A 26,602-nucleotide genomic window follows, 5' to 3' on the forward strand; every position below is an offset into this window, starting at 1 on the left:
AGGTCTCTCAAATCCGTGCTGTGAGGCTGGTGATTTGGTGATTGGCTGACAGCAACTCAACACGCTTGTCACCCTCTTCCCTGACTGGAAACGTCTGAAGATGGAAGGGCTAATGGCCAGGTTTAGATATGGCAGCTGCAGATCATGAGGGACAGCAGCTTAAGAGGCAGCACCTAGGCCTGCTGGGGACACACCATAAGCAAGGGGATGTGACTCGATGAAGAGCTCAAGCTAAAGCCTGTAGATTTCGTGAGCATCCTAGTGATAGCTGCAGTGGGATTCAGGCATCTGTCATCAGAGAGCCCACTTGTAGCAGCTTATCCTCCAATCGTGACAACAAGTGCAGTGTCTGAGGTGCTCTAAGGCACATAAAATGGCACTAGATGTATTGTGGTTTGGTACACATATGTGTATTAGCACTTAATCGTCTACTTATCTATTTAGAGCTTGTATTCTTTGTAGATTTCTAATCCACCTCACTAACTTTTGCCCTCAGAGATGGGTCATGGAGACTTTAGTAAATGTCCCTACTGAAGAGCTGGAACAAGGGCGTGAAGAATTTAGCGCACATAGGGGATGACATCCCATCATCTCATCACAATAAAACTTCTCATTACAGAAATAATTTGTTCTGCAGCTGTACATCTCTTGAGCTGTAGGATACAGATGCTCCCATCACTGGTGGCTTGTCTTGGACATGAACCAACGCCATGTTGTAAAGCCAGGTAAGCTGTCATTTTGCGTATACTTAGCTTTGCCCCATTTATTTTACTGTAGGACTTTTCAAGGGAAGAATCCCTTTGTAAAAATGGTTCCTGTCCTGTGTTTACCCCTGGTAAGGATCTGTGAAAAGCTTTGATCACTGGCTACCTGTGAATACCCAGAATACTGAAGAGTCTTCTACTACCACAGGGGGACGGTACATAATTATTATCATCTTTTTATTTTTATTTTTTTATAAGCCTACTATTCACAATAATTTATGGAAATTCTTGAATTTATAAATTTTAAGGCTTTGCCAAATATTTCAACTATCCCTCCATGGCAAATTGTCTTTAAATACTGGCGTGGTATTATTTTTTTTCTTTTTAACATTTACTTGTGGACCAGAAACACTTGCAGTCTATTGCCCCTGGCCTTCTGTGAGAATGTTAGTTAGCAATGCTCATAAAAACTCAATTCATCAATGTGAACATAATTTGCTATGAACAGAAAGCTCACAAAAGGGTGAATTTGTCAGATAGACAGGTGGCCTGAGATCTCTCCCTGATACTGAACGATATGAATAATAGATTCTGGTAAATGTATGCCAAGACTTGAGCTGTAAACACAGCTGCCTCCATTCCCTTCCAGAATAACAGCTTCGAGAACGAAAGCACAGGAACCACAGTTCCACCTGAGGACTAAGCCTGTGCACGTACACACAGACACACACACACACACAAATGCTTGCAGAATCACAAAGAAAACAACCCCCAGAAAAAGGACGTAGCCCTTTCCAGCTCCTTTTGCAGACCTTTGCTATGAATGGATTTTAACATGTGTGGAGAGCAGAAGGAGAGAAATAATAGAAAACATTTAAAATATATTTTAAAATATCTGCCATCACAGAAATAAATCTTTCCATGTTCTAATGGGGGAAAAAAACACCAAAATCTTAGCTGGCTTTTGTAGGTGAAGGATCCAAACATAATGCAAAAAAAAGTCATAGTGTCACAATTGAGAATATATAAACTACAATTATTTTTTCCTTCCTCTGATACTACTTCCAAAAATTAGTTAATTTTAATGATCCTAGCTAGATCTGCTCAATGATTTTTGTTGTTGTTGCAGGCTATTGATATTTACTCATACTACATTTTGTTTTGGCTTTTTTATTTTTAGTTTTATATCATTAATTACTGTCCGTGGACTAAGTTAAAAAGACATCATGCATGAGAAGAAAAAAAGAAAGAAAAAAAAGACCTTTAGGCTTTTCTTCTGTTGTTGTTTTTTTTTTTGCTCAATATAACTTCAGAGCAGGCTGCAGGCTGGTTCAGGCAATCCCATTGACTGCCGGTACAAAATGGCCAATGTAGCTTTTATGGACTATGGGGAAGGACCTGATCTTAGGACAGGCATCCTGAGCAGCAGTGTATAGCAGGGAAGAAAGGGACAATGATTTTGTATTGCTCGGTAAAACCAAACATGCCCGAAAAAGGACTCAGTTGTGGCAAGCCATGTTCATTTTTGAGAGCTCATTGACAGTGTGGTACAAACGTTTTGATGCAGTTGACTTAAGGGCAGAAGTGTAATGTGTTGCATGGGAGAATAGCTGGCTGGAGTGCTTGTTTTGGTCCATCAGATGTTTTCATTTTTGCAGTTTTAGCTGAGGACTGAGATCACCAGGTCTGTTCTTTGCATGATCAGAGTTTAATTTGCTTTCCCTGTTATACACATAAAACAAAAGTCTTTTCCCACACTAGCATGTCTTATTTTAGGGATAAGGCAAGCTCCTTATTTGATCCTTCTTTGGCAGTGATATAGTCCAGGAAATGAACTGGGAATCGTATTGTTTGAAGTTCATACATGTTTGTTAATATTTGTTATTTAGGGAGGATGCTTCTCTGTAATGAGTTGGCTAAGGTGAGAGACATGTAGCGCTGAACACAGACCCAACACATCCTAAAGCTCCCAAAATGTGACCGCATATGAGATATTAAAGGCAAAATGGAAGTTCTGAACAAATGAAATCACTGTCAGAATAATAAAAGAGAAATGAGCTATGATCTAATCTGTTTTCTAGCAGTGTCACAGAGGAGCTATAATAAAAGCTATTTGCAAAGTTCAGAATCATTTCCCGTGCAAAGCCATTCACATGCTATACGACTCTGGACAAATGGAGGGGGTCTAGGTTTTGCCAAAAAAATTGTATGTGGATAGTTTACTATTAGTTTTAAGTTTGTGCACCCAAATTACCCAGTTGGCTGCAATTTTAGCTCCCTCCCTATTTGAGATGGCACAGGAACTTGTGCACCTGGCTTTCTCCCTCTATTTTTGTTGTATCATCTTCACCTCTTTCTGTTTACAAACTGCAAGTGTAAAGGACAAACAGAAAAAGAATAAAGTCACATCATTGCTTTTGCGCTATGCGTGCTATAAATGAGGGTACAGCAAAAGATGTATTGTGTCCTCATTGGAAATGCTCACTTTGTTCTTCTCCTTGGAACAATGCATGATCTGCAGTTCCACTTTCAGTGTTCCTCCATTTCTGTGGAATCATATCTGTAACCAGTGTAACCCCAGTGTGATGAAGAGACAGAAAAAAAGGGACACAAGGGAGGATCAAGTACATAAATCTCTGTTTCCTCCCTAGTCTTCACAGTGAATGTATGCGAAGTGCAAAGATGATGGTGTACTTGTTGTTTTTCCATAGGCTTATGGAAGTAACTCATCTACCTTCTCCTGCTTCTAAAGCAAGCAAGCAAACAAACAAGCAAAAAACCCAGCAACTTAAGGTTATGGAAAATAATGATAACTTCCCTTTTTATTTCTGGATTTTAAAAGAGATTTAGGTTGGATGGCCAGACATTGCACTCAACCAAAAGGAAGAAAATGGAGAGCTGAGCTGAGCTGTCCTTAACATATGAAAAGGGGAAACATGAAAGAAAAAACTCCCAGCTCATCTGAAGCCTGTGTGAGAAATGGCAGTTCTGGCTCTCCACTGATTTCTGCATGGTGGAATAAGAGAAACCAAGCTCTTTACATTTTCTAGTTTCAATTCAGTGGGTTTTTTTACCATAAGTAGACAAAGACACTGCAGAAAGGGACAGAGAAAGGGAAAATACTCTTTCTATAATCTGGCATCCGCTGATTTCAAACCTGTGGATATCTGCAGTAGAGATTTAAGAGCAGTATGGACCCATGTATATTTATAAAGACTCCCTGTTGACCAAAGGACTGATGACGCAGAGGTCTCCTAGTCATGTGGAAAGAAATGAACTGATTAGCATCAATGGGAAGAGAAGCAGTGACAGCTAGCTGTGGGACCTCCCCAGCTCCCTGATGTCTGATGGTATGGCTGGGAGGTTTCCCACCAAATGCTCTGGTTTGTGCTTATAAGTTAGCTCCTGTCCACGATGGCATCTATTGGAACCGCAGCTTGATACTCTGGTTATAAGAATAAGGTCCTTTTTTAGTGATGACTTTGTGACAAGCTGCAGTAAAGCACCTCCTGGAGTTCATGAAGCACTGTCCTCAGTGAAAATATATACTTAGGACTCACGTATGCAACATTCATGCAAGTCTCAGAATGCAAAAGAGGTCAAATCCCTTCTTTGCATTCACATTTGTTGGTTGTCTTTGCACAAATCTCTCCCCTGTGCTCAGTTCTCTGGTTGAGATCTTAATGGTACGCTCCCCAGTTTATTGCATTTTATCTCATTAACATTACTAGTTTTTCCTCTCTGTCCTCCAGTTCTTGCACCCAGTCTGTCACCTCTTACAAGCTTCCCATTGACCCCATCTTCCTTGTCTCACTTTCCTTTTTGCTTGTTAGTCTCCCTCTTTCCATCAAATAAGCCTCATACTCCAAAGTAAAAAAAGAAATATATTTTAAAAAAATAATAATAAATCACAGAGAAATATTTATTCAGTAGCAATAAATCTATTATCTGGTATATGAGTAAGATGAAAAATATTATTCCTTTTGTATTTTACAGGACATGGGAATTGCGAGGAAAAGTGAAAAAATAGTTTTGCTGCCTGAAAAAGCATCATCATGCAGCCACTGTGAGTCACCAGGAAAAGCAAAAGAAGTAAAAGAAGTCAAATAAATGCATCACGCATTGCTTGTACATGGGAGACCTAATGTGTGAAGACAAATATTGATGTCTCTGCTGGAAGGCAGTTTTGCTATACCAGTCAAGATGGCTGCATAACCAGCTATAAAGAAGAGATTTTATTTAACATTATGTTATCTTCCTTTGGCAAGAAATGACATAGGATTTAACCTGAAACTCTTTTCTGGACTTAGAACAGGGTGTATGGGCTACAGACAGTGAGGAAAGGTTGGTATAAGAGTATGTGACTCTTCTGGGTCTGGAAGGTAGGCAAGCACTCTAAGTGTGATTCTGTCTATCTGGAGTTGGAAAAGATGAGGATATCTCCTTTCTACTTTTATTTATTATTTATTATTTATTTTCTCACCTAATATAATACAAGTAAATCAAAAAAGAGTTCAAAGCACTAGTCCTTTAAAAGGTGATTAGTGAAGAACAAAATCCTTTCTAACGTGAGAGGTAATGGCCTTAAGTTGTGCCAGGGAAGGTTCAGGTTGGATATTAGGAACAATTTCTTCTCAGGAAGAGCAGTCATGCATTGGAACAGGCTGCTCAGGGAGGTGGTGGAGTCACCATCCCTGGAGGGTTTCAAGACAAGGGTAGATGTGGCCCTGAGGAACGCAGTTTAGCAGGCATGGTGGGGATGGGTCAACAGTTGGACTAAGTGGTCTTAGAGATCTTTTCCAAACTTCATTATTCTAGGGTTCTATGATTCTACTTCAGGTTAGCATGGAAATACGCAGAGCTGACAAGGCAAGAAGTCAGGAGTAGAGGAGGAGAACTTGGGATCGTTAAACCCGTAACATTAGGCTTCAGAGTTTGAGCCCTCAGTGACATAAAAATAACTAAAGATTTTAACTGGATATAATATATGAGGAGTTTTAGTTTAATTTATGTTTACAGTCCTCCTGATTTTCAAAGAAAACTTGAGCACATTCAGTTACGTAGACTGATGATAGTGTGAACTGAAATATGGGAACTCACAGTGGAGTGGACTTCACAGTGCCACTTTGGTTGGTACTTCCTGATATACTGAAGAAGAAAGCTAAATGGGCAGCATAAAAATAAGTGTAATAGAACCTTCCCCTCCTCCTATTATAAGACTGGTGTTATTTGTTCATACACTGAAAAAAAAAAATAATGCAGAATACATGTAACTTTTACTGTATTTTTTTTCAAGTGCTTCAGTTTCAAATTGATGTATTATAGAGCGTAAGGTCAGACAGCTGCAGAAAATATGCGACTATCTGTGCATCTAAGCAAATCTATTCTGGAAAGCTGATTTATGTTACCTGATTTAGATATTATTGAAACCTACTTCTGCCCAGGTATCCAATTGCAACAGAACTTGACTACAAAATCTTCTATTATATTTCTATTATAAATTGTCTGTCAGAACTGTACATAGTCTTTCTTTCTGATACAACTTCTCCTTTTCACCTCCACCCTGCTACATGATATTCTAATGTCTAATTATTGCTCTGCCATCAGCAGTAACAACAACAACAAGATTCAGTCAGGTAAACTTGCCGTGTTATTTGTGCATGAGGCACAACTTACCCTTTCGTTTCCATTGCAGAAGAAAACAGTGGTATGTGGTGAACAGCTTTTTACTAGCAAGCAGATGCATTATTATTTATGAAAAGGCACATACTATGTAGCTCACAGTGAACAAATTGATCAAGAGATAGGACACGTACACAGATTTTCTGATCTTTTGCCTGTTCCCAGAAGTCCCAGTAAAACTACATGGATCTGCAAGTAAGAAATGACCTTCAAGCCACAGGAGAATCCCCATGCTTAGGGATGCTCTTTGGCGACTTCCAGCTGCCACACTGATTCTTCTGAAGTTATGACTTGGAGCTGGCCCAGCTAGACCTCAGCTTTTTGTCCATAAACAAAGAAGATAGACGTGCCACAATATCCAAGGTCTAATTAGGCACAAACATCCAGTAGAGTGTTAATAAAAGCCATAAAAAAAAATAAAGCAAATATACTGCTCTTTTTGTTGTTGTTATTATTTAGAAAGGGGATTCCAGGAAATTAAAAAATGCACTGGGCAAAAACAAATCCAACCATAAAACAACAACAAAAGACCAACATTCCTCACAAGGATATGTAACCAACCTGCTGGAAAACACACTTTGATTGCCTGCATAGAAGAGGTAGGGGGAGCACCAGGGGAGCGCGGAGTGGCAGCCTCACTCTGGACAGGCTGCACAGTTTGCTAACACGCGATAAAGCTCTCAGGAAAGCTTCTGTGCTTCTGGACAAAGCATTCCCACGTTACTTCCGCAGCATGTTGTCTTCAAGTAAAGCTTCCTTATGTGGGGCAACACATTGCAGGCACACAGCTGGGGTAGGGGAATCACAAAGCAGAAACTGGCAGCTTCTCCCAGGTCACAGTCCCTTAAAGTACTTCTGTGCTATTTGGAGGTGGCCTTGGCCTGATATGAATGCATTTTCTAATGGAGAATTTATATCAGTGCCATGTACACAAGTTGTAAGTGACACAAATAAAAGGGTACAAAGGCATACACCATGAACTCCTTATTTCTTGACTAAATATCCAACATTATTCCTCGTTATAAAACAAAAAAAAAAGCAAAAACCAAAAAAACAACATCAAACCTAACCTAAAATCCTCCTCCCCATCAAGCTCCTGCGGTTCAGCATTCTTTGAAGTAAAGTTCCTAAGTACCCACAGCTTATTTCTATATGTAGTGCCCTGCTAAGATCCACTTGAACTCTTGTACTAAGCACAGAGATGGCCCCTTCTTCCCTCAGCCGTTCCGGCCCACAAGCTGGATGTGTCAGCAATACAGCAGATGGGGAAAATGTATACAAGTATATTAACTGTGTGGCCTAGATTTATGCAGAATACATATCTGCACAGATTTCATATATAGGACTTGAAATTTTGGTTTTAACCCTGAAGGGGTAGATGTGAAGCTCGGAAAGGAAAAACACAGCAAAAGGGAGTGGGAACACCATGTCTGTCCCAGCTTGCTTTGGGAATTAATTTACACAAGTCAGCCCGTGTTCCTCAGTTTACTCACTGTGAAATATTTATACTAATGCTGGTGATCTCACTGTGACTTTGCAAAGCTTAGTTAATTAGCTCATAATTAATTAGGATCTTCAAGCCTCCTGAATGACAGCAGCGCTGTGCGAATAAAGCCAAAAATAAAGAATGGAAAACGAGGAATATTGCATTTATTTTCTTTTTCCCTAAAGAAGTGCTGATATGTGCCTGCATGTTCACAGCCATTCAGGTGAGCGTTTTCCTTGGGTCGAAATCTCCTAAAGACAAAAGGGCTGTGCATGCCAGCGTGCAGAAGTATTTCTGAGAACATTCATACCAGATGTGTGCTCATGACCATCCTGAAAAACTCTTTTCATTGTTTGCACAATGATTTGTCAGCGCGTTATAACTGTTCATGAATTATTTGCCAAAGGAAAAATAAATTCCCTAATGGCTTTGCATGGTCTATACACACTTTTCCAACTGCTTTAACTGCAGCCATTTAGGATCGAGCGCAGCTCCATTGCTGCGGCACCCTGCTGTGGCCAGTGATGTACCCGCATCTCGGATGGGGCTACCCCATTAATTTTTACTGTGGTCTGCTGTGAAGCTCTAATAAGGGCTGAAAATCTGCATGGAGGGGTGATTTTTTTGGGTAAAACTTTGAGGCGTTGCTGGGGCTGGCAGCAATATGTGGCCCCAGCTGGGCTGGTTGTGCCGGCGTCGCCTCGGCAGCTGGGCTTGGAATGGCTGCCATGGGGAACAGCCACGTGCAGGATGGCTCTGCAATGGAAGCTGTCTTGGGGCCTCTCCCCAGGGCAAGGTGACCTTGTCATCTCTGCAGGATGCAGACATGGTAACACCCCATCCCACCCATTGCCTTCTGTATGCTGTGGCACTACAGTATAAGCTAGGCTGCCATGAGGCTTGTGTTATGAATATCGCTTTTATGCTATGACAAAGTAAATATAGTAGAGAGTATTAAATACAGATATTAACTTTCGCAAAGTTTCTTGGTCTACTCTACAGATGACCTCAGATTTTTTCTGGGCTAAAATTAAAGGCACCTAAAGGATGAGTACCTGGCTAACATTCATTTCTTTCTGAAATTTCCCCACACAGATTAACTTTATGTATCAGGCTGATCCTCACAACTCACTTTGTGTGCATATTTACCTTTATGTTACTACACATGCTCACATTTCGAGGCAGTACCTTCTTACTCAAACCAACATAGAGAAGGGTAACGGTTGTAAATCATCTCTTAAATTTAATTCATCCCCAGAACAGTGTGGCTTAGTGACTGACACACAGCAGAATCATAGGATCACTGAGGCTGGAAAAGACCACTAAGATCATCTTGTCAAGAAGTGATAGACAGACCCCAATAAAAAACCTGCTAGCTCGCACGCCCAGAAGATAACCTAAACATTCTCAAAGAATTCATTTTGTCTGGCTTGGCTGAAAGTGGCTCAGTGCAAAAGGCGAATAATTTCCAGTGGAACTTTACTGTAGTTTCCATGTAGGTAACGTACAAATGGTCTAAGCCATCCGTAAAAATAGTATCTACAATAAATTTGACAAGTTTAAGCAAAATACAATATTAATTTAAAAAATAATTGCATCAACTGAAAAGTCTGCATTTACGTAGTACCTTATTGAATAACTCAGAAGAACACACAGTATGCTATCTGCAGGAGAGAGTTTTTTTTCCCTCCAGATGTCTCTTTTTCCTTCCAGAAGTTGCAGAGCATTGGACAAGCAGTAACAGATGATGAACACATGCATAACTACAAATGGGCAAGCTGATTGTTTTCAGAATTGGTATAAACATTTGCTCTTGGATTGAGATTTAGCCCATAGCAAATCTTTACATTCTCGTTATAAACCTCTGACAAAAAGAGCTTCTAATGAAAATGCTGACAGTGTGAAAACGTGGCTATGGTCAGGAAAACAAATGGATAAAAAGTGGCATTTTGTACCTCCATATGTATATTTCATCAGGGAGAGCCAGGCTTCAGCTTTTCTAAGTTTACATTTCAAAGCAAAAGCTTGATGATAACTGCTTCTCCTACCCTTTCTATTTAGGGCTCCCAAACCTACTACTATTACAGCTATCTACTACACTAGCATTTAAAAACAAAACAAAACAAAATAAAACAACGGCTCAGAGGCTGGAATATGAACTTCTCAGAGCTCAGCAAGAGAACCAGCAGCTGGATTTTTTAGCATCTATTTTTTATTATATACACAGTAGTAGAGACCAATAGCCTGAAATGGGACATGACCTCACTGCGGTAGGGTGTTAAAGGCAGGAAAAGAAAAAGCACATGTGGAGAAGGACTGCATTGCCTCAGTATGCACAGGGGCAAAACTGGAGGCAGGGAGCAGGAAGAGAAGAAAGATGGGCCCAACACCATGGGGGCAGTGAGTTAGGTAGTTGGAGAAAGCATCCCAAAAGCTGCTGCTTCTTGGGAGGTGTGGAAAGGAGTCCCTGGCCTTCTCTTGTCCAAGAAGCAGGGTGTCTGAGAGGCTACAGCCTTTCTTCCACAGTTAGACTTGCTGTCATTTTGAGATAGGTGAAGCAGCAATATGGGAAATGAGGACGATCACAGTTGTAGGGGAGTGTTTTAGTCCTGAACTATTAGGGAACAAGAAAGCCAAAAGAGAAAATGTTTTATGATATATAAGACAAGACATATGCAGAACCCATAAATGAGTATAGGGCTGGGAAGACATAACCACAAATGGAGCTTGGTGGGAATGGCCATTCCACAGTGCCCAAAGTAGCACAGCAGAAGGGGCAGATGCATATGAAGACTGATGAACAGATGAAAGTCAAAACAGCCAGGATACCCAGGCAACCCCCCAAAAACGGAAACTAAGCCCCAAAAAATAGAGCTTGAATACTGTGTTAGAAGCTATGATGAATGTGGTTAGATGACAAGGAGTTAAACAAGCTCAGTTAAATTGTCAGTGAGGATGCTAAAGAAATGGCAAAGAATGATTAGCACATAAGACTATATGTCCTCTAGAGACAGCAAGGGTTGTGTTAGTGACATCAGAGTGACCCAAATCCTACTGCAAGAAGACACTGGATATGCTCAGCACCAGGAGGATGCTGCAAGTAACATTTTTGCATAAAGCAAATTCAAGTATAGAAGGATTTCAAGAAGACCTCCTGACAGCAAGGCTGGAAGTAGAAAATCTTTGTGCTACCACAGACAGTAAACAAATACACAAAGTAGAAAGATTGCACTGGCTGGTGGCATAATAAACACAGAATTATATCACTGCAACAAAATGTGCCCGCTGAATTTGACTCCACTTAAAGAGATGAGAGCTCTTAAGTTGAGGCGTTCAAAACAATTTAATTGAACCTGGCTAATTAGAATATAACAAGTAGTTAAAAATTATGCAACGCTTTAAAAATCTTTTAATTAGTTCAGAATTCTGATGGCAAGTTAGTAAATTTGCATCAGTATGTTCCCATGCTTGACTCAATACATAGAAAAAAATAAGGTATATTTTGTCAATAGGGACACTTTGAGCAAACGTACACAAGTAGAAAATAATAATGTAGAGTAAGGAATAATTAATTAATTTGAGCTTCAAGATAAGATCACAGTGTCCTGCTGCCCCTACATGTTAATCAGCTGATTGATTAATTGCTACAATCATAATAATTATAGGATGTAAATCTAAATACATTTAATGATAGTTTGCACTTAGAATAAAAATGTCTTTTATGTCTGCTTATCTTCTTCATTTCTTGAAGCCCAGTCATATTTTTTGTTTGCCATAAATAAACCTGGTGCCTTTTTAGATGCTATCTTTCTGATGAGGTAGGTTTATACTTCATTCATCTCATCAGCAGTGATTTTTTTTCTTTGGTGGCCTTCACCTCTTGTCTAATGAAAAATATGTTCCTAGACGGGAAACAATTGATTATGTGCAATAACCAATACAGCTTCATCAAATGCTCATCCTCAAATGAAGACAAAGGGACACACCAGTAAGCCTATTGTATACTTATAGACTGCCTTTATGAGAAAAGCCTCATGCACTGAATGCTTCTTCCACCACACAAACTCACTGTAGGGTGACACAGCAAAGAAGATTAGCAACACAGAAAAATATTAACAGAAACAAGCCAAAGAAATAAAGAATTCCTCTGCTGATTTCCTACTGATGGGCAATGTGGAAGGTCTTGACATTGACATCATCTTTGAGTTTGTGCTGTTTCTTATTAAACCTAATTAAGCTTTACGAGAGTGACTGCACCGAAAGAAAGATTTCAACCCTTGTGTCAACCAGCATCTCTAAAATCCAACAACAAAAACGTGCACGAAAGGAAGAAACAAGGGTTCCTCGGTTAAATCTGCTGAGCATTGTCAAAATGCACCAGATCTTCAGCTATGAAGGTTCTAGTGAGTCAGGAATAAGGTGTTTTTGTAGGTAGGAGCTGTAGTCTTCGGTATTCTACACATATAATGTGAGAATTAAACATCTGTTTGTGCAGTTGACCACCTGGTTAACAAGTCCTACACTTGGTCCTGATTTCTACTAAGATTACAGCTCCTTTGAGTTTCTCTTTCAGTGAAAAGTGTCTGAAGTGAAATTCTCATTTGCTTCCACAGCAAAACACCGCGGTCTTTTGTCTAATTTTTGCTTTGTGAAGTATTTGAAAGCTTAAATAAATGCGTGACATATTTCTGCAGTGTTCCCTTATGTCAGCTAATATATGGACACTCAAACCAGATTCCTCAATGACTTCCAATTTTGCAGATTTGGAAATCCTGGATTCCTCTTTTTCAGAGTTGGTTTCCATACAATGCTTTGCAACTCTTGCTTTGTAGTGATATTTGTTAAATAAATAATGCTGTGTTAGAAATGATAATATGAATATTTTAAGGAGCCACTAAAGCATGTTCAAAGGAAAACCAAAGCAAATTCCACCAAGTGAATGAACTTCTGTAGCCTTCAGAGGGTTACCTGACCTTCTACTTTTGCAGCTTGCTTGACTCAAAGTTACAGCATTGGAGGAGATAACAGTGAAATTGTACTATAAAAATAAATTACTAGCATGAATATTAAGCAACAAGGATATAATAAACATGACTGCTTACATGATTCTGATTTATTGATACTGATTTGCTAGTAAATTATCACACAAAGTCCTTGTTTTAATTGTTCAGGAACACGTGCAAAATAAAGCTTGGTGGACATTTCCCAAAGACCTTGACTTTGGTCACTTTGGGATTCTCAATGCCTGTTTTTCTGGTACAATATACAGCACCATAGTTACTTCCCTTTTCCAGATATATATATTCCTCCTTTGCTGTCTGGTTTCTTTAAAGTCTGTTTTTCAGTCCTGCACAGTTTTTAAAACTACTACCATAGAAGTTCAGCTCTGACACAGTGGAACAAATCCAGCTGCAAAATCTCCTACAGGCTGTTCATGCTTGTTCTGTTAAATAGTGCTCACTTCGAGTCAAGAGGTTTCATTACTATATTTATGAACCTCTTGGCACCAGGAGTTGGGATTTCCCAGTGCTAAGCGTTAATGCATTTTGCATCACTCTTAAGCACTGGGAACTCAGGATCACCGGTGCTGAGGGTTAAAGATGGTAAAATATAGATCTTTATTTCCAGATAGAAATCTTTAGTGCATGCTTGCTGTTTGTGTGTGCGTGTGTGAATAGTCTGAGCAACTATCAGATAACAGGGAGATAGCAGGCTGCCACAGTCACTAAAAGCTACCAGGAACTGCAGATTTTAAGGGATCTCAGCATTAACAGCCTGCTGCCTATATTCTGCATCAGATATTTGTTATCCAAATTGATGGAAAGTATCCCATCTAAAATAGGATTATTCTCCTTTAAATTTAAAGCCTACTTTGTGCTTATGTGGCTTATATCACTTTATGACATGGTGTGTTATGTCAAACCTAAGATTATTTTTGGAGATTTCTGAGACAGAATCTACTTCATTTTGCCTGTCATCAGCCTAAAGCATGTGCCAAAAGACCCCTTTTTTGAGGCAGTGATTCACAAATACCATCTGAATTAAAGGACAGCTACAGCTTCAAAGCAAAACACGTATCTTGGATCAAATTCTACTAACATCTCAGAAAGTGCTCTCAGATTCGATACTTCCTTTCAGAAGATTTATATCCACACAGTGGGCTATTTCTTAAAAAAAAAAAAAAAAACAGAAAAAAAAAATTTAAAGGTTGATATACTTCAGCTTGCAAGCAGGAATACAGCTCATCAGGTGTCCTGATCTGTGTTGTAAAGAGAAACAAACAACGAACTCAGCTGCAGAGAGCATAGGTTTGTTAGGGCTGCATGTGAACATGCAGATGCAAATCAAACATGAGTCAAGGGAGAAGCTGCTCTAAAAGTGGAACTTCATAGCCCAGGGTGGGAGCTGAGAACTGTATATAAACCTTCCTGCCAGGCAGTCCTTCCTGCTTCTCCATGTTGGTTCTTGTTGGAAAACGAAGGGAGAAAGGAGAAAAAAAACGGGTGGAGGAATGGGGGGGAGAAAAGGAGGAAGAAAGACCAAATAAAGGAGAAAAGGAGGAAAAAGTAAAAATGGAAAGAAGAAAAAATGGAAAGAAAAAAAAAAAAAAAGGAAGAAAAATAAAAAAAGAGGGAAAGAAAAGAAGGAAAAAAGAAAGAAAGAAAGAAAGAAAGAAAGAAAGAAAGAAAGAAAGAAAGAAAGAAAGAAAGAAAGAAAGAAAGAAAGAAAGAAAGAAAGAAAGAAAGAAAGAAAGAAAGAAAGAAAGATAGAAAGATAGATAGATAGATAGATAGATAGATAGATAGATAGATAGATAGATAGATAGATAGATAGATGGAAATTGCTGCAACTTTCACCATTTGCTTCATTTGCTTCCTGTGCAGGCAATTTCTCCCTGCCCCTTTTACTTCCATACACACATAGTGGTGTGGCGCAAGATGCATAGTGCAGAAAGATTGGGTTTTAGCCCTGGTCACTTCAGGTTATTTTGTGCATCACCCTTTCCGTGACACTATAGCAGCACCAGCCTGGAAAACACTTCCCTTGATCACTGAGTTGTCCTGACACAAGTTCCAAACACCAGGTAGTTCACAAGAGCTGAAGCAGATCTCCACTTCTCAGTTACATTTTTAAGTATCCCACCTTCACATCTTAATTTCTTTCAACGACTGGCAAATAATGCATTTACTTTCCTCATCATCTATGTATACCCTGACAAAGATGTTTGGTACCTGAATAGCGTTCTTTCTTTTCCCAGGCAACGCTATCGCTCAGAAGTGCTTATGAGTGAAAGTGTGAGCTTAAGAGCTGATGGCGAATTCGACTGTGCTCCTCATCTTCGTGAGGTTATCTGTGTGACATACCACCTTCCCAGGTAATTAAGGCTTTGCCCAAAATGTAGCAAAATTCTGCCTGAGTCAAATGGGTTAGCAGGCTAATGAATTTTATATAGAAGGGTGTCAAAAGGAACAGTTTGACTCTCTGGGAACTGAAACAAATTGCATTCTATTATAAAGTTGTGGACATTTTGAATTCAGTACCTGTACTACAAGCACAGGGCACTGGATTGGAGAAATATTTCTTCATCCAAGGCAGCTTCCTTAAAGATGAAAGTTTTGTTTACCAAGTTATTCTCCAATAGGTTGCTCCAGTGCTGCATGCACCCTGATGCCATTTTCGGGGGAGGTTGTGCAGCACTTCTCTCTTCCACTCCCACACTATTTCTTACTTTGCTTGACCCCTCTTTTTAGCTGTTATCTGGTACAGCTGGTGGAGTACAGCTGCTAAAGATGCTTTTCCGCAGTCCCATTACCCAGTTTTCCAGTCTTCTTCCAGTCCTACTTCTTCACAATTTGTGTCCCTCAAGAGACATTATAAATCATATTCACTTTGAACTCTGGCCCTGCCTTGCTAAGAACACCAGCCTACCCCCACATTTAGACATCGTTACTTTTCCAGAGTGCTTAAATTGCAGCCATATTTCCCATGGCAGACACAGCTCCTCCACACTGGTGAGGTTGGCAAGCCAAAGCTGTATGAAGGTCATGATTTCAAGGATATGGAAATCAGAGAAAACCCATGCCTGATTTTAATGTGTGACAACATTTCTCTCTCATCCTCTGTCATCAGGAAGACCTCTGTACACGATCCTATTGTTACTTTGCTGGTCTTATCATTTTGTCTTATCATGCACCCTTTATCAACACAGCATTTTTCTTTTCCAACACTGTAGACACGACACTGAGGCAAACCAGAAGGATATTACTTTGAACATTCATGACTTGCTTCTGTACCTGCCCGCTCTATGGAATTTTTAGAATATTTAATTTAATTTACTTCTCTAAGCCATTTTCAGACCATTTGTGGACTAACATTTCCAGAGATAATGAGCAGTGGTAACTCCTTTCTGGTCAATTACTGCTCTCAAGTTGCAAATGTGCAGCTAGAGAAGGTCTGTATTGCCCAGCAGTACAAGACTTGTACCCAAAGATTTGTCGTGGCCCTAAATGTAGAAGTGAAAATGATGCTATGAACACACTTTATAATGATAAAAGAACAGTCTGCATGGAAAGGGCCTGTGTTAAGGCACATTTCAGGGCTTGTTTTTACTTGCCAGAACTTAAAGACCCAGAAAGTTGCACAGTCTGGAGGAGAGACTTCCCAAATGAAGGCTCTGATATCAGCACTGGGGCAGTGTGGTCAGAGCATGCTGGTGCATGGAGACCCACTGTGCCAGGACACACAGATGTGTGGTGTCAGTCTAACTTGAGGAAGACGGCAAAGCAACTTTTGGATAGTAAAAAGTCATAAGGAGAGAGGAAGAAGACACAGCACTGGAGGTGATGACTTTCAGCATCTCCTCTTGGTCTAGAAGGCTCCTTTCTCTCCCTGGCCTTCTCTTTCCACTTTCCCCTCCCCCCTTTTCTTCAATTTTTGCACTTCTGAAACTGTGTAACTGGGGCATTATAGGCTGTTTCTCCTCCTGTTATTACTTTCCCTGAGTGGAAGCTTCACTCACAAGCCTGATGAAACATTTTTCCCCTCAAACCCAGGGTGCCAATTCTCACTTTGTCAAGAGCTCCAGATAACCTCCACAAGAAGTTCTTCTCCCCCTGCCTCCCTCAAATGCTCCAGGTTACAGGGATCTTGTCACAGCTACTAAACAACTCCTTTTCTTTCTCTCTTTTTTTTTTTTTTTTTCTCCTACTTTCTGCCTGAAATATTGCTTGGATTTCTCAGTTTCTCTTTGTCTTCTCTTTCTCTGTTCTCTCCCTCTTGGTTTTCTCTATGAGCTTCTCCTATGCAAACCTACATGTGATCTCTCTATTTGACTTATTTTTTTGCTACTGTCCTTTCTTTTCCACATGCAAAGATTCTCTTAACCACAGATCAAATTTATATTACACCAATACCCAATTTTCCATGCCCCAGAAGTAAGTTAAAGATGAGCAAACTGAAACTCATGTGTTTCTCTGTTTGCAAGTTTTTGCATCCGCACTGCATCAACTGGCAGCCAGTGTTAAGCCAATGGAGAAGTCTTGAAGACTCAATGATGAATCTGGCTACTATTTACAAATACAAACAAGTGTTTTTTTGGTGAATTGAAGTGAGGTACGCTGCTTCCCAGGTGACATTTCCACCAAGCACCCAAAGTCTCTGCCAGCTATCCAAATAAACATTAATACTCTGAGCATTCCTATCACACTGCAGGTAGAACTCCAGAAATTCTTTCAGCCCTGTTAGCACTTGCGCTATTGAAGACAAGCCACAGTTTGGAGATAATGCTGTCTAATAAGTGCTATTTGCAAATACTGGCTTCAAAGCACTTTGCTGGACCTACCGCATACAGCAAAGTTCTTGCAAAAGGTTCTCACTGAGCAGATTAACTACAGATTCAGATCCAATAATTTATTGTGTAAGCATTAAACCATTCATACCACTAACACCTGTGCAAGCCAGTTGGCCTAGTCAATTCTAGTTTAACATTTAATTATGAATATAATTAGCATGAGTTAAGAGACAGGCCAGGCATCTGCAATAAAATTTCCAGTATGCTAAAAAAATTATAACTATAATAACAAAAAAGATTAAATTGCAGAGAATATGTCCCTGCTGTGCAAACTTTGCATGACAGCAATATTCGAGTACAAATTCTTTCTAAATTTGTTCATTTGCTTTGATGAGAATTGTAAATCCTTCGCCATATTTTTAAGACACTGTTTTTTTCAGTTCCTTTAATCTTAAGGCACTTTATTTGTTTTTATCCCTGATGCAACCCTTTCTAAAAGGGCTACTTGGGTTCTCCACTCTTCCTTGAATGGTAAGTTAATTGGTTTGGTGGTGTCAATGGAACTCTGTCTTAAGTAAAGCACATACAGGAGTGTTGTTAAATGCTCTTTGTAGCACATCAGAATTGCACAATGGCAGGAGAAAAACATGAGTGAATATTACAGTATATACCTTCTATACGTAGATTCTTATGTTTAAAGAAAAAACAAAGCAAACAGACAGCATAGTCAGCGTAGGGTCAGTTACCTATAGATAGGAGTTATATTGGCCTTTTCCACAGAACAAAGTCATGCAGAGGAGCTAAATAATCCTACATAGATTATCTTTCAAACTATCTACATGGGAATAAAAAAATAAAATAACATTCAACTCCCTTATTTCCTACCCTGTTTTTGGGCAACTTTTCTCCTCAAAAGACAAATCTATTCATAGGCGTGCCCTCTAATTCTTTCTTCTATAACAGTAGTTTTCTGAGCTGGAAAGATCTATTTAAAAGTGCTGCTCGGTAGAAACAGTTTGCAACTGTGAATGGAAGGTCACCAATAGAGAGCCAGGAGGTTACTGGGGCATATTGTTCCTTGACACCTCTTGGGAACAAAAAGCCTGGAACAAACCTCTCTCGTTACCAGTCTGCTGCTGTTACAATTACGTCAGCCTGTATTTACATCTTTATTGCAGGTGTGCTTTCTTCATGCCTCAATTATGAGTGAAGCCCATGCTGGAGTACCTGTGCTAGCTGTAATAGGTGTGACAGTACAGCTGAAAGATATTGGTAGCCAGGTTCTACATGTCTCTACATGGAGATATTTATATATTTCCATGAATGAAACGTATTTCCCTGAGAATGCATCATCCACAAAATCTCTCCTTTTTTAAAGAAATCTGGACTGTGTCTCATCTCCTGGATAGTTCTTTTTACTATGTGATTTTTGTTCTGTTTGCATTTAGTTTCTGGACTTTTATTGTCTTCTGATATTTAGATTCAACCCGAGACGTATTAACATGACTTATTATGTGAGATATATTGTGGTGACCTTGGGTTTGTTTACAAATCACTGTGTTCACATGAAATTGAGGCTTCCTGATGCCATGCCAAGCCCCAAAACTTCCTTGGACAAGTAAAAGAAGGATAGGAAAACAATTTCAATAGGAGGCTCGCCAACTGCGAAGCTGAAGGCAGTTTGATTAGGACTCGAAGCCCACAGATTGAGATTATGACAGAAATTTGCATAATGCCAGGGACTGATAAGATTTTGTTTCTCAGGAACCTATTACGTGATGATGTTAAGAGACTGTCATGGATTTATTACAGTGCAATATGCTGACTTGTCTTTCCAAGACGAGTTGGCCTTGAGCCTTGTTCTTTGTAAGCCTTGAGTGAGGCTTCTATAGATGTCTTTTGAAAATTTCTTTAGACATCTTTTGTAACTTTTCACCAAGATGATATAAGGATGTTATGACTGTCAGAATAAATGAATGTATTTACTTCCTTTCCTTTTCCAAGCTACTATTTTCATAACACTGCATAGTGGTTCAGAGCAGGTCCTGGCTATGCTGTGTTTTCAACCAATGCAGCTCTGTTCTTTGATCATGATTATGTATTGATGACTAGACTTGTTGATTGCCTCCTGATACATCTTTATGCCCAATTTTGATGAGGACTACTTCCAGGCGAACTCCACACGACAGCTGCATTATTCAGTGCAAACTGTTTTGGCCCGCTGAAGACCAAAATGTGTTTGTTGCCTACATAGACATGAGCTGCTGCAGCACGTTGCCTCAGGCTATGCATGCAGCAGGTTTGAGGGGAGAACCTTCTGAAGCAAGATTGGAGCCTGGGCTGAGAGTAAACCTTTTTCCTGATGCAATCCTCCAAGGAGATAAAGAAAAGGGTGAAAGAAGACATGAAAATGTCTGATTTCTCCTAATAGTGTAGACAGCTTTTGTGGGTTAAAAACAGTCTTCTGCAGTAATGAAATAAGAGTTTATTCCTTTGCTATGTTACCACCCTGTTTACTGAGACCATGACTTCATTGACTTTGATGGACGAGACTGGTGAAGACCAGTAACTAATACCAGCAAAACAGCAAAAAATATTCTATCTACCTTCTTTCAGTAAACCAAAGAGTTCTAAAACTCTATAATACGTCAGATACTAAACAATCATCTTACTCAGTCTCTATATAATAGGGTAACACAAAACATTATAGGATTGATAGGAATGACATTGTGAATTCTGTTTAGCATTCACCAAGAGACTTTAATTGATATATCGAAAGGATATGTGTGAAATCAGTTTAAAAAAGTGTTAATGGTCCATCAGAGAAACAAAAAATAACAGAACAAAACAAAAACCAAACCAAAAAAAAACCCCACAGAGCTTGAAAAAATAAAAACGATATGAGTATCTAATGTGGGCATCTGGTAGTTTCTATGCACTTTACCATTGTGATTCTGAAAACCTTCTTCATCTGCCATCTAACCCCCAAGGTGCTGAAGCTGTGACCTTGTGAGACCTATAGGTGACCAGGCCTCTATTCCTCCCCCTATATAAAAATGTTTTATTTTCTCCTAGGACCAAAAATCTTGAGCTTCAGAGAGGGAGGATTTCTCTGCTGAAGTTTCTGGGTAGGGCTGGTCCTGTGGGTTTCAGCAGGCTCTATGCCATGTTTGCTAAGTATATCTGGTGCACTTTTCCCCAGTGACCTGGTGGCTCACGTGGATACCATGCTTTCTGTTCCTCATATTGAGAACCCAGGTACCTCCTTTTAAGTTGTGGGTTCCACTTGGAAGCCTGAAAGTCACATTTAGCAATCCTTCATTTGTACTGTTCTCGCTTTTATGTTCATCTGCCCCGGGTAGGAAGGGCACAGCAACAACAGATACCTTCCTTGAGAAAACTCCCCATGGAAGAATCATCACTTAGGCAAAATATTTCTATTTAGAGCACATACAAACATTTAGTTTGTGTGCACATGCTCTTTCAAAGACAAATCATCTATTTATCTATGGTACTTAGGTGACACCTACTACATTCATATTACAGATAAGGAATCAAAATGATGGCATAATCACTGGACCTTAAGGATAAAATCTTTCTAACATAGTAAACATTAAACTTTCCAACATAGTAAACAGTAAAGTGTGGCAGACAAAATTTGAAGCCAGCCCTTCCAAACCAGAGACAGACAATGCAACTTTGGGAACTTGGTGGAATTTTACTTTGTGGGATATCAGGGTGTGTTTTTGTTTGTTTGTTTTTTAATTATTATTATTTTTGTTTTGGAACTGCATTTGGACAAGGCACTATCTATGCAGATGCCCCATCTATACAGCTTTCCCCAGCTGAGGAGATCTGGAATGGCTAGTCAGCATTTGAATATTTCCCATGCTGAATTTACCCATTTATTTCATGCTATGGATATCAGTCATAACTGGAGAGGAAATCACAGTAGACAGAACTTATTTTTCTTCCAAGAACTCTGCCTGAGACTTTTCTATAAAATTTCTTCAATTAAACTAAATATTTGTAAGCAATTAACACATTTACCTGCTAATGTTTTTAACAGCTTTTGGGGGTACTTTTTTTAGTTTCAATGTATGAAGCAAATGCTGTAAGAAGTTTCCATGGACATACAGATTGAATTCTGCAAATAAGGTGAGTAAATGTTTCAGTTATTGGCACTTCTACCACCTTACTCACATGAAGTACAATTTTACTTGCAGACAATCTGTTGAACCACGTCTGTTGATCTTGCAGAAAATCAATAGAACTATTTGCGGTGCTAAGTAATTTAAGTGTGGCTGAACCTGACTTCATAGCAGCATTTGGGCACACTTTAGAAGTGCATATTTCATCCAAAATACCACAAAATGACTTGCCAGTAATACATCAGACAGAGTCCTTGAAAAAAAACTTGCTTTCCAAATCCTAAGCAACAAAATTGGTATTAGGTCAGAGGTCTTACGGCTCTCCATTTGTCATTTATAAATTCTCTGATACAAGCTACATGGACAGTAATTAAGTGGCTTCAGCCTGTACAACCAAATTCAGAGCTTCTACAGTGTCCTGAATTTTCTCCTTATGGCCATATCTGAATTGTTCTAATATGGCCGTATCTAAACTTTCTTGTAAGGGACACTGAAGGCAGAGAGCAAGCACTTGGCCTAATACACAGGACTGTAATATTTTGTTCCTATGAACAGAAATTAAAATGGCCTCAACCAGGAAAAATAATACTAAGTTGGCTATGGAATTTTTCACGTAATCTTAAGAACAGCTTCAGCATAAAGAGCCTAAGGCACCTCTTGGGTACTTGTCCCTCCAGCAACTTCAAGCAAAATGGATAAGCCACCAAGAAATGGTAGTGATAACTTGTCACCAACCACATGCTGTTTTTTGCACAACTTCACCTTACCAATGACATCATCATGTTTTTGTGGGAATGTGCCCTAATTGCCCTTCTTGCAGTCTTCATGTTGGTTTATCTCTGATAGTAAGTGCTCTTTCTAGCTGTACTGCATGCCCATGCACTGGGTGCTAATAACACCAGTTTTGGAAGAACGGACAAAAAAAGACACTACAGCCTCTTTTTTACAACATCCTGAAGCAGAAGGCAAATTTTCCAGCAGTTCAGCACAGACTAATTTTCTAGCAGCTAAGGCAGAGCAATTAGCACAAACTAGCCAAAGTATCAACTCCTATGGAAATGATATTGAATACAAGAGATTTTTTATTTTGCCTGGGGACTATTAACGTGTAGAAGAGCTCAAAAACCACTGGAAACACCTAATTGTTGTTTATAGATGTTTTTAAGTGGAGATGGTAAGAATACGGATTTGTAGATACGTTGGCAGTAAAGGCCAAATAAAGAGAAGATTGATTGGAAATTGTAGATTACATTGGACACTTGGATTAGGTAGAAATCACCCTAATGTGCCGTAAAGAAAGCAACAAGAATTAGGGATTTGAAATAGTGCAAAGAATGTCTTAGAGTGGTAGTATTTTCATGCTAGGAACAAACTGTTTTAAAATCCCTCTATAAATGACTGTTCATTAGTCTATCAACGTGTATAATGGCTCTCAAAATCATAATAAGAATTAATAATAGCTCAAAAAGCAGAAAGGGACGTTAATTTCTCACTCATGAATATTGATGCTTTAGGGAAGAGTCTCATCCCAACATGCTTTCAAAGTCCATTTCACAAGTCCATTATTGGTTACCTGTTATTTTTACTATTAAAATCGTCCCACTGAGCCTCCAAAAGACTTCCTATCATCTGGACTTGAATGCTAGCATGAGAGTGAGAACAGAAGATAGTATGATCATGGTGTCATGATGATGGTCTTCAGGATACAACAGTGTTGGCTGAGCCAAAGTGAACACTAAAGGACAATGAGAATGAATGAGAAGAGGGCAGGAAAACAGTTTAGCTGCAGGAAACCAGTGTGATGGTGGACCATCTGGAACAGAAAGTAATAAGGTAGTGTACACATAAATGCAGAACAATGTGCTTAAGAGACTTTGTTCATCTACCTCATGTACCACATCCACTAGGGGCACTGCTTCTTCTTTCTGCAGTGGATGCAGAACCACCTGAAGGCTATGCTCCACGATGATGCTTCAAAAGAGCATCCTGTCCTAATGCACCACAGAAACTGAAGCTGAGCAGTAAGCAATTATTTCTTATTTTGCCCTTCTCTTAGCACTCCAGATTCTATGCAGTGGGAACACAAAGTGAAGTGAGTTTCTTCTCCATCTACATTCTGTGTGCTTTGAAGAAAGTGAGCTCTCTAGAGTAAACTTCCAGGTGATATATTTCCTTACCTTACATATTTAACTGCTTCTTTCTATAACCGAGAAGGGAAGGATCTTGTGAGATACATTTAACCTCATTATATCTGATACTGGGTCTTGAAAAGCTTTAGTTGAACTAAAGACTCTTATGAATATAAAATCAAAGTGAGCCGTACATTAAGGACTTCATATTCTCTGACAGCTGCGCATGTGTGCACACAGCTCTCATTAACAGTAATGACAAATATGCATGCCCATCATTCAGAAAAGAGATCTCTAAGTACATTATTGTTGCTGTTGTTGTTTTTTTTTCCTGAGGATTTTTCTCCACTGGACCTTTAATTAAGCTCCTAGTGGGCTTTCCCCCCTTAAGCTGTCTCCTCCAGTCCCCAGTTATCAATAGGAATACTGCTCCAGATAACTCTTTTTTGGGGGTAAGTTTTTCCAAGCTGCTACAGTTTTAAAAACACACCTGCATGTATTAAATACAGAGAGGGTCTGCAGCACACGAACCAACGACATGTAATAAAATAAATGCCTTCAACTTTGACAATACTTTTGCTGCCTGCTGCCTTATATTTAAGGGGAAAAAAACAAACAACCCACTAATGTAGATAGGAAAATGAGAACACAAACATTTCTGCATTCTTTTTGTGTTCACTGTGAGGCAAGAGTCTGCAACCTTGTGAAAGAAAACACACGCATTTCACTCTGATTAACATAAAGACAGCCCCTTCTAACATGATTCACAATTATTAGTCTCTCTCTCTTGTGTTTGGGAATACATGGATTATCAACCTCACATATTTTGAATACGTACACATTTTAATTCCTTTCCTAAACCATTTTAGGCACTGAAGTTAAACTGCATTTATGAAATTTATATTATATATATATATTATATATATATAATTATTATTTGTTCTCTAGCTAAACGACTACGTGCTGTAGGAGGCAAAAGACAAGCAAAAACAATAAAAAGACAGGATCATGGATCATGGAAGGTAAGCCAGATCTGTGATGCCTCTGTACTTCAATTCTTAAGTTCATTATTATTTTTATATCACAGGCTATTTTGCTAGCTTCTACTGTATCTGATGTACTTACTTATCGCCTCCACAAACTGTTCAAAGAAGCAGTATGGGAACAGCGGCTCAGGCAGCTCTCTGAAAAACATCTTGAGTGCTCCGGTGACAACGTGGATGTCCTCCCACTGGCTGTCGTCCAAATTCAGCTTCTCTTCTGGGAAAACACGAGGAGAAATGGAACAACTGGTTTTAATGAAACAATTACAAGACACTAATTATTATGTTAATGTTTGCCTACTATCATCAGCAACCGTTAACAGCCTTCTGCACCTAGAGGTTTGGTGCTGTGCATGTTTTTTCCCTCCCCCCCCCCTTTTTTTTTTCTGTAGGAAGAGAACATTTTCAATGGAATACCATCTGTAGGAATGCAGCTAACAAAAAAACAAGAGACACAAAGAGACAGTACCATTGACACAGTATGTCAGATACATTTATTCCCATAATGCATCGGTATGAAAATTAGCATCACCGCTCAACATGATTCAAAGCTATTTGGTTTTGAGGCCGAGGGGCTAAGAGTTGCCAATGATGGCCGGCTCAAGGGACCGGCCTAAAGGCCTTGCTGAGCCAACAGGAGACATATGCTAAACATGGCAATAGAAAATGAGTTATTGCTTTACATGTGTTAGCCTTGCTATGTACAAGGGAATAATGGGGAACGCTTTTCTCCTTTTTTTTTGCCTGAATGTAATGTCAGCAAGGAATAGAGTACTGTGAGAGAAAGGATATTAATTCCTTCTTACTGCTTCAAAAATATTTTGTTTGGTTTTCATCTCTGGGAGGAAGATTTGCCCAGCAACAATATTAGACAGACCCCTGTTGGCCTACCTAGGCTATGCAAAGCTGTCAGAAATGATAACACACTAAAGACAAACCACAAGTGCTTACAAAACTGTTTTACAAACAAACAAAACAATGTTTTCTTTTGAAGCTTGGCTGAGCTAAGGAATTTAAATATAAAAGAACCTAAATGCTAAAATAGTTTCTAATAAAAAATAAAAAATAAAACAAGATTGGATGATTATTCTATTTTTCTCTTTTTTTTTTCTTCTAGTGGTGTGATACTATTAGAACAGAATAAACAATGAGATCAGAATCCACATAAAGCTCAAAGAAAGTGTAAATCCTTATTAGATCAAATTCAAATGACACACACTTTCTTCCAGTCCTTCTACTCCAAAAACGGAGTTTGCTTTTTATACATGTGCTGTGATTCTCATTTTTAGCAAATTTCTTTCTGAATGCAAATCAAGGGCCAACCATGAGAACTACTGCACAAATTTAATTTGAAGCAACAGAATCCTGAAATGTTTTACTGAATGTCACTGAATTTTCATGTTTAGCAATTCAGTTGGCTTCGAGAGCAGCCTCTTTAGTGAACTGTTGTTAAACAAAATGGTACAATTATTGGAGACACATGGACACCCACAACTCCAGCTCCCTGGTACTTCGGTGCAATAGCTTTTCTCACTATAGAGCTTGCTTTTGGACAGAAAAATCTCATTCAGAATGGAGTCATCTTTCAACTTTTGTGTAACAAACATTATTTAATGC

At 39.2% G+C, this 26,602-nt stretch overlaps 1 protein-coding gene across 1 annotated transcript in view; it reads right to left on the minus strand.

Annotated features, from left to right (window-relative positions):
• ARHGAP15 (Rho GTPase activating protein 15) overlaps window positions 1-26,602 on the minus strand; it is a 310,043-nt gene that overhangs the window by 33,844 nt on the left and 249,597 nt on the right. The window contains exon 12 of the mRNA XM_072342035.1: window positions 25,068-25,202. Within this exon, the coding sequence (XP_072198136.1) occupies window positions 25,068-25,202 (135 nt within the window). The remainder of the gene's footprint in view (window positions 1-25,067; window positions 25,203-26,602) is intronic.

This window comes from Excalfactoria chinensis, chromosome 7 (genome assembly GCF_039878825.1).
Source record: "Excalfactoria chinensis isolate bCotChi1 chromosome 7, bCotChi1.hap2, whole genome shotgun sequence".
Lineage (NCBI taxonomy): Eukaryota > Metazoa > Chordata > Aves > Galliformes > Phasianidae > Excalfactoria > Excalfactoria chinensis.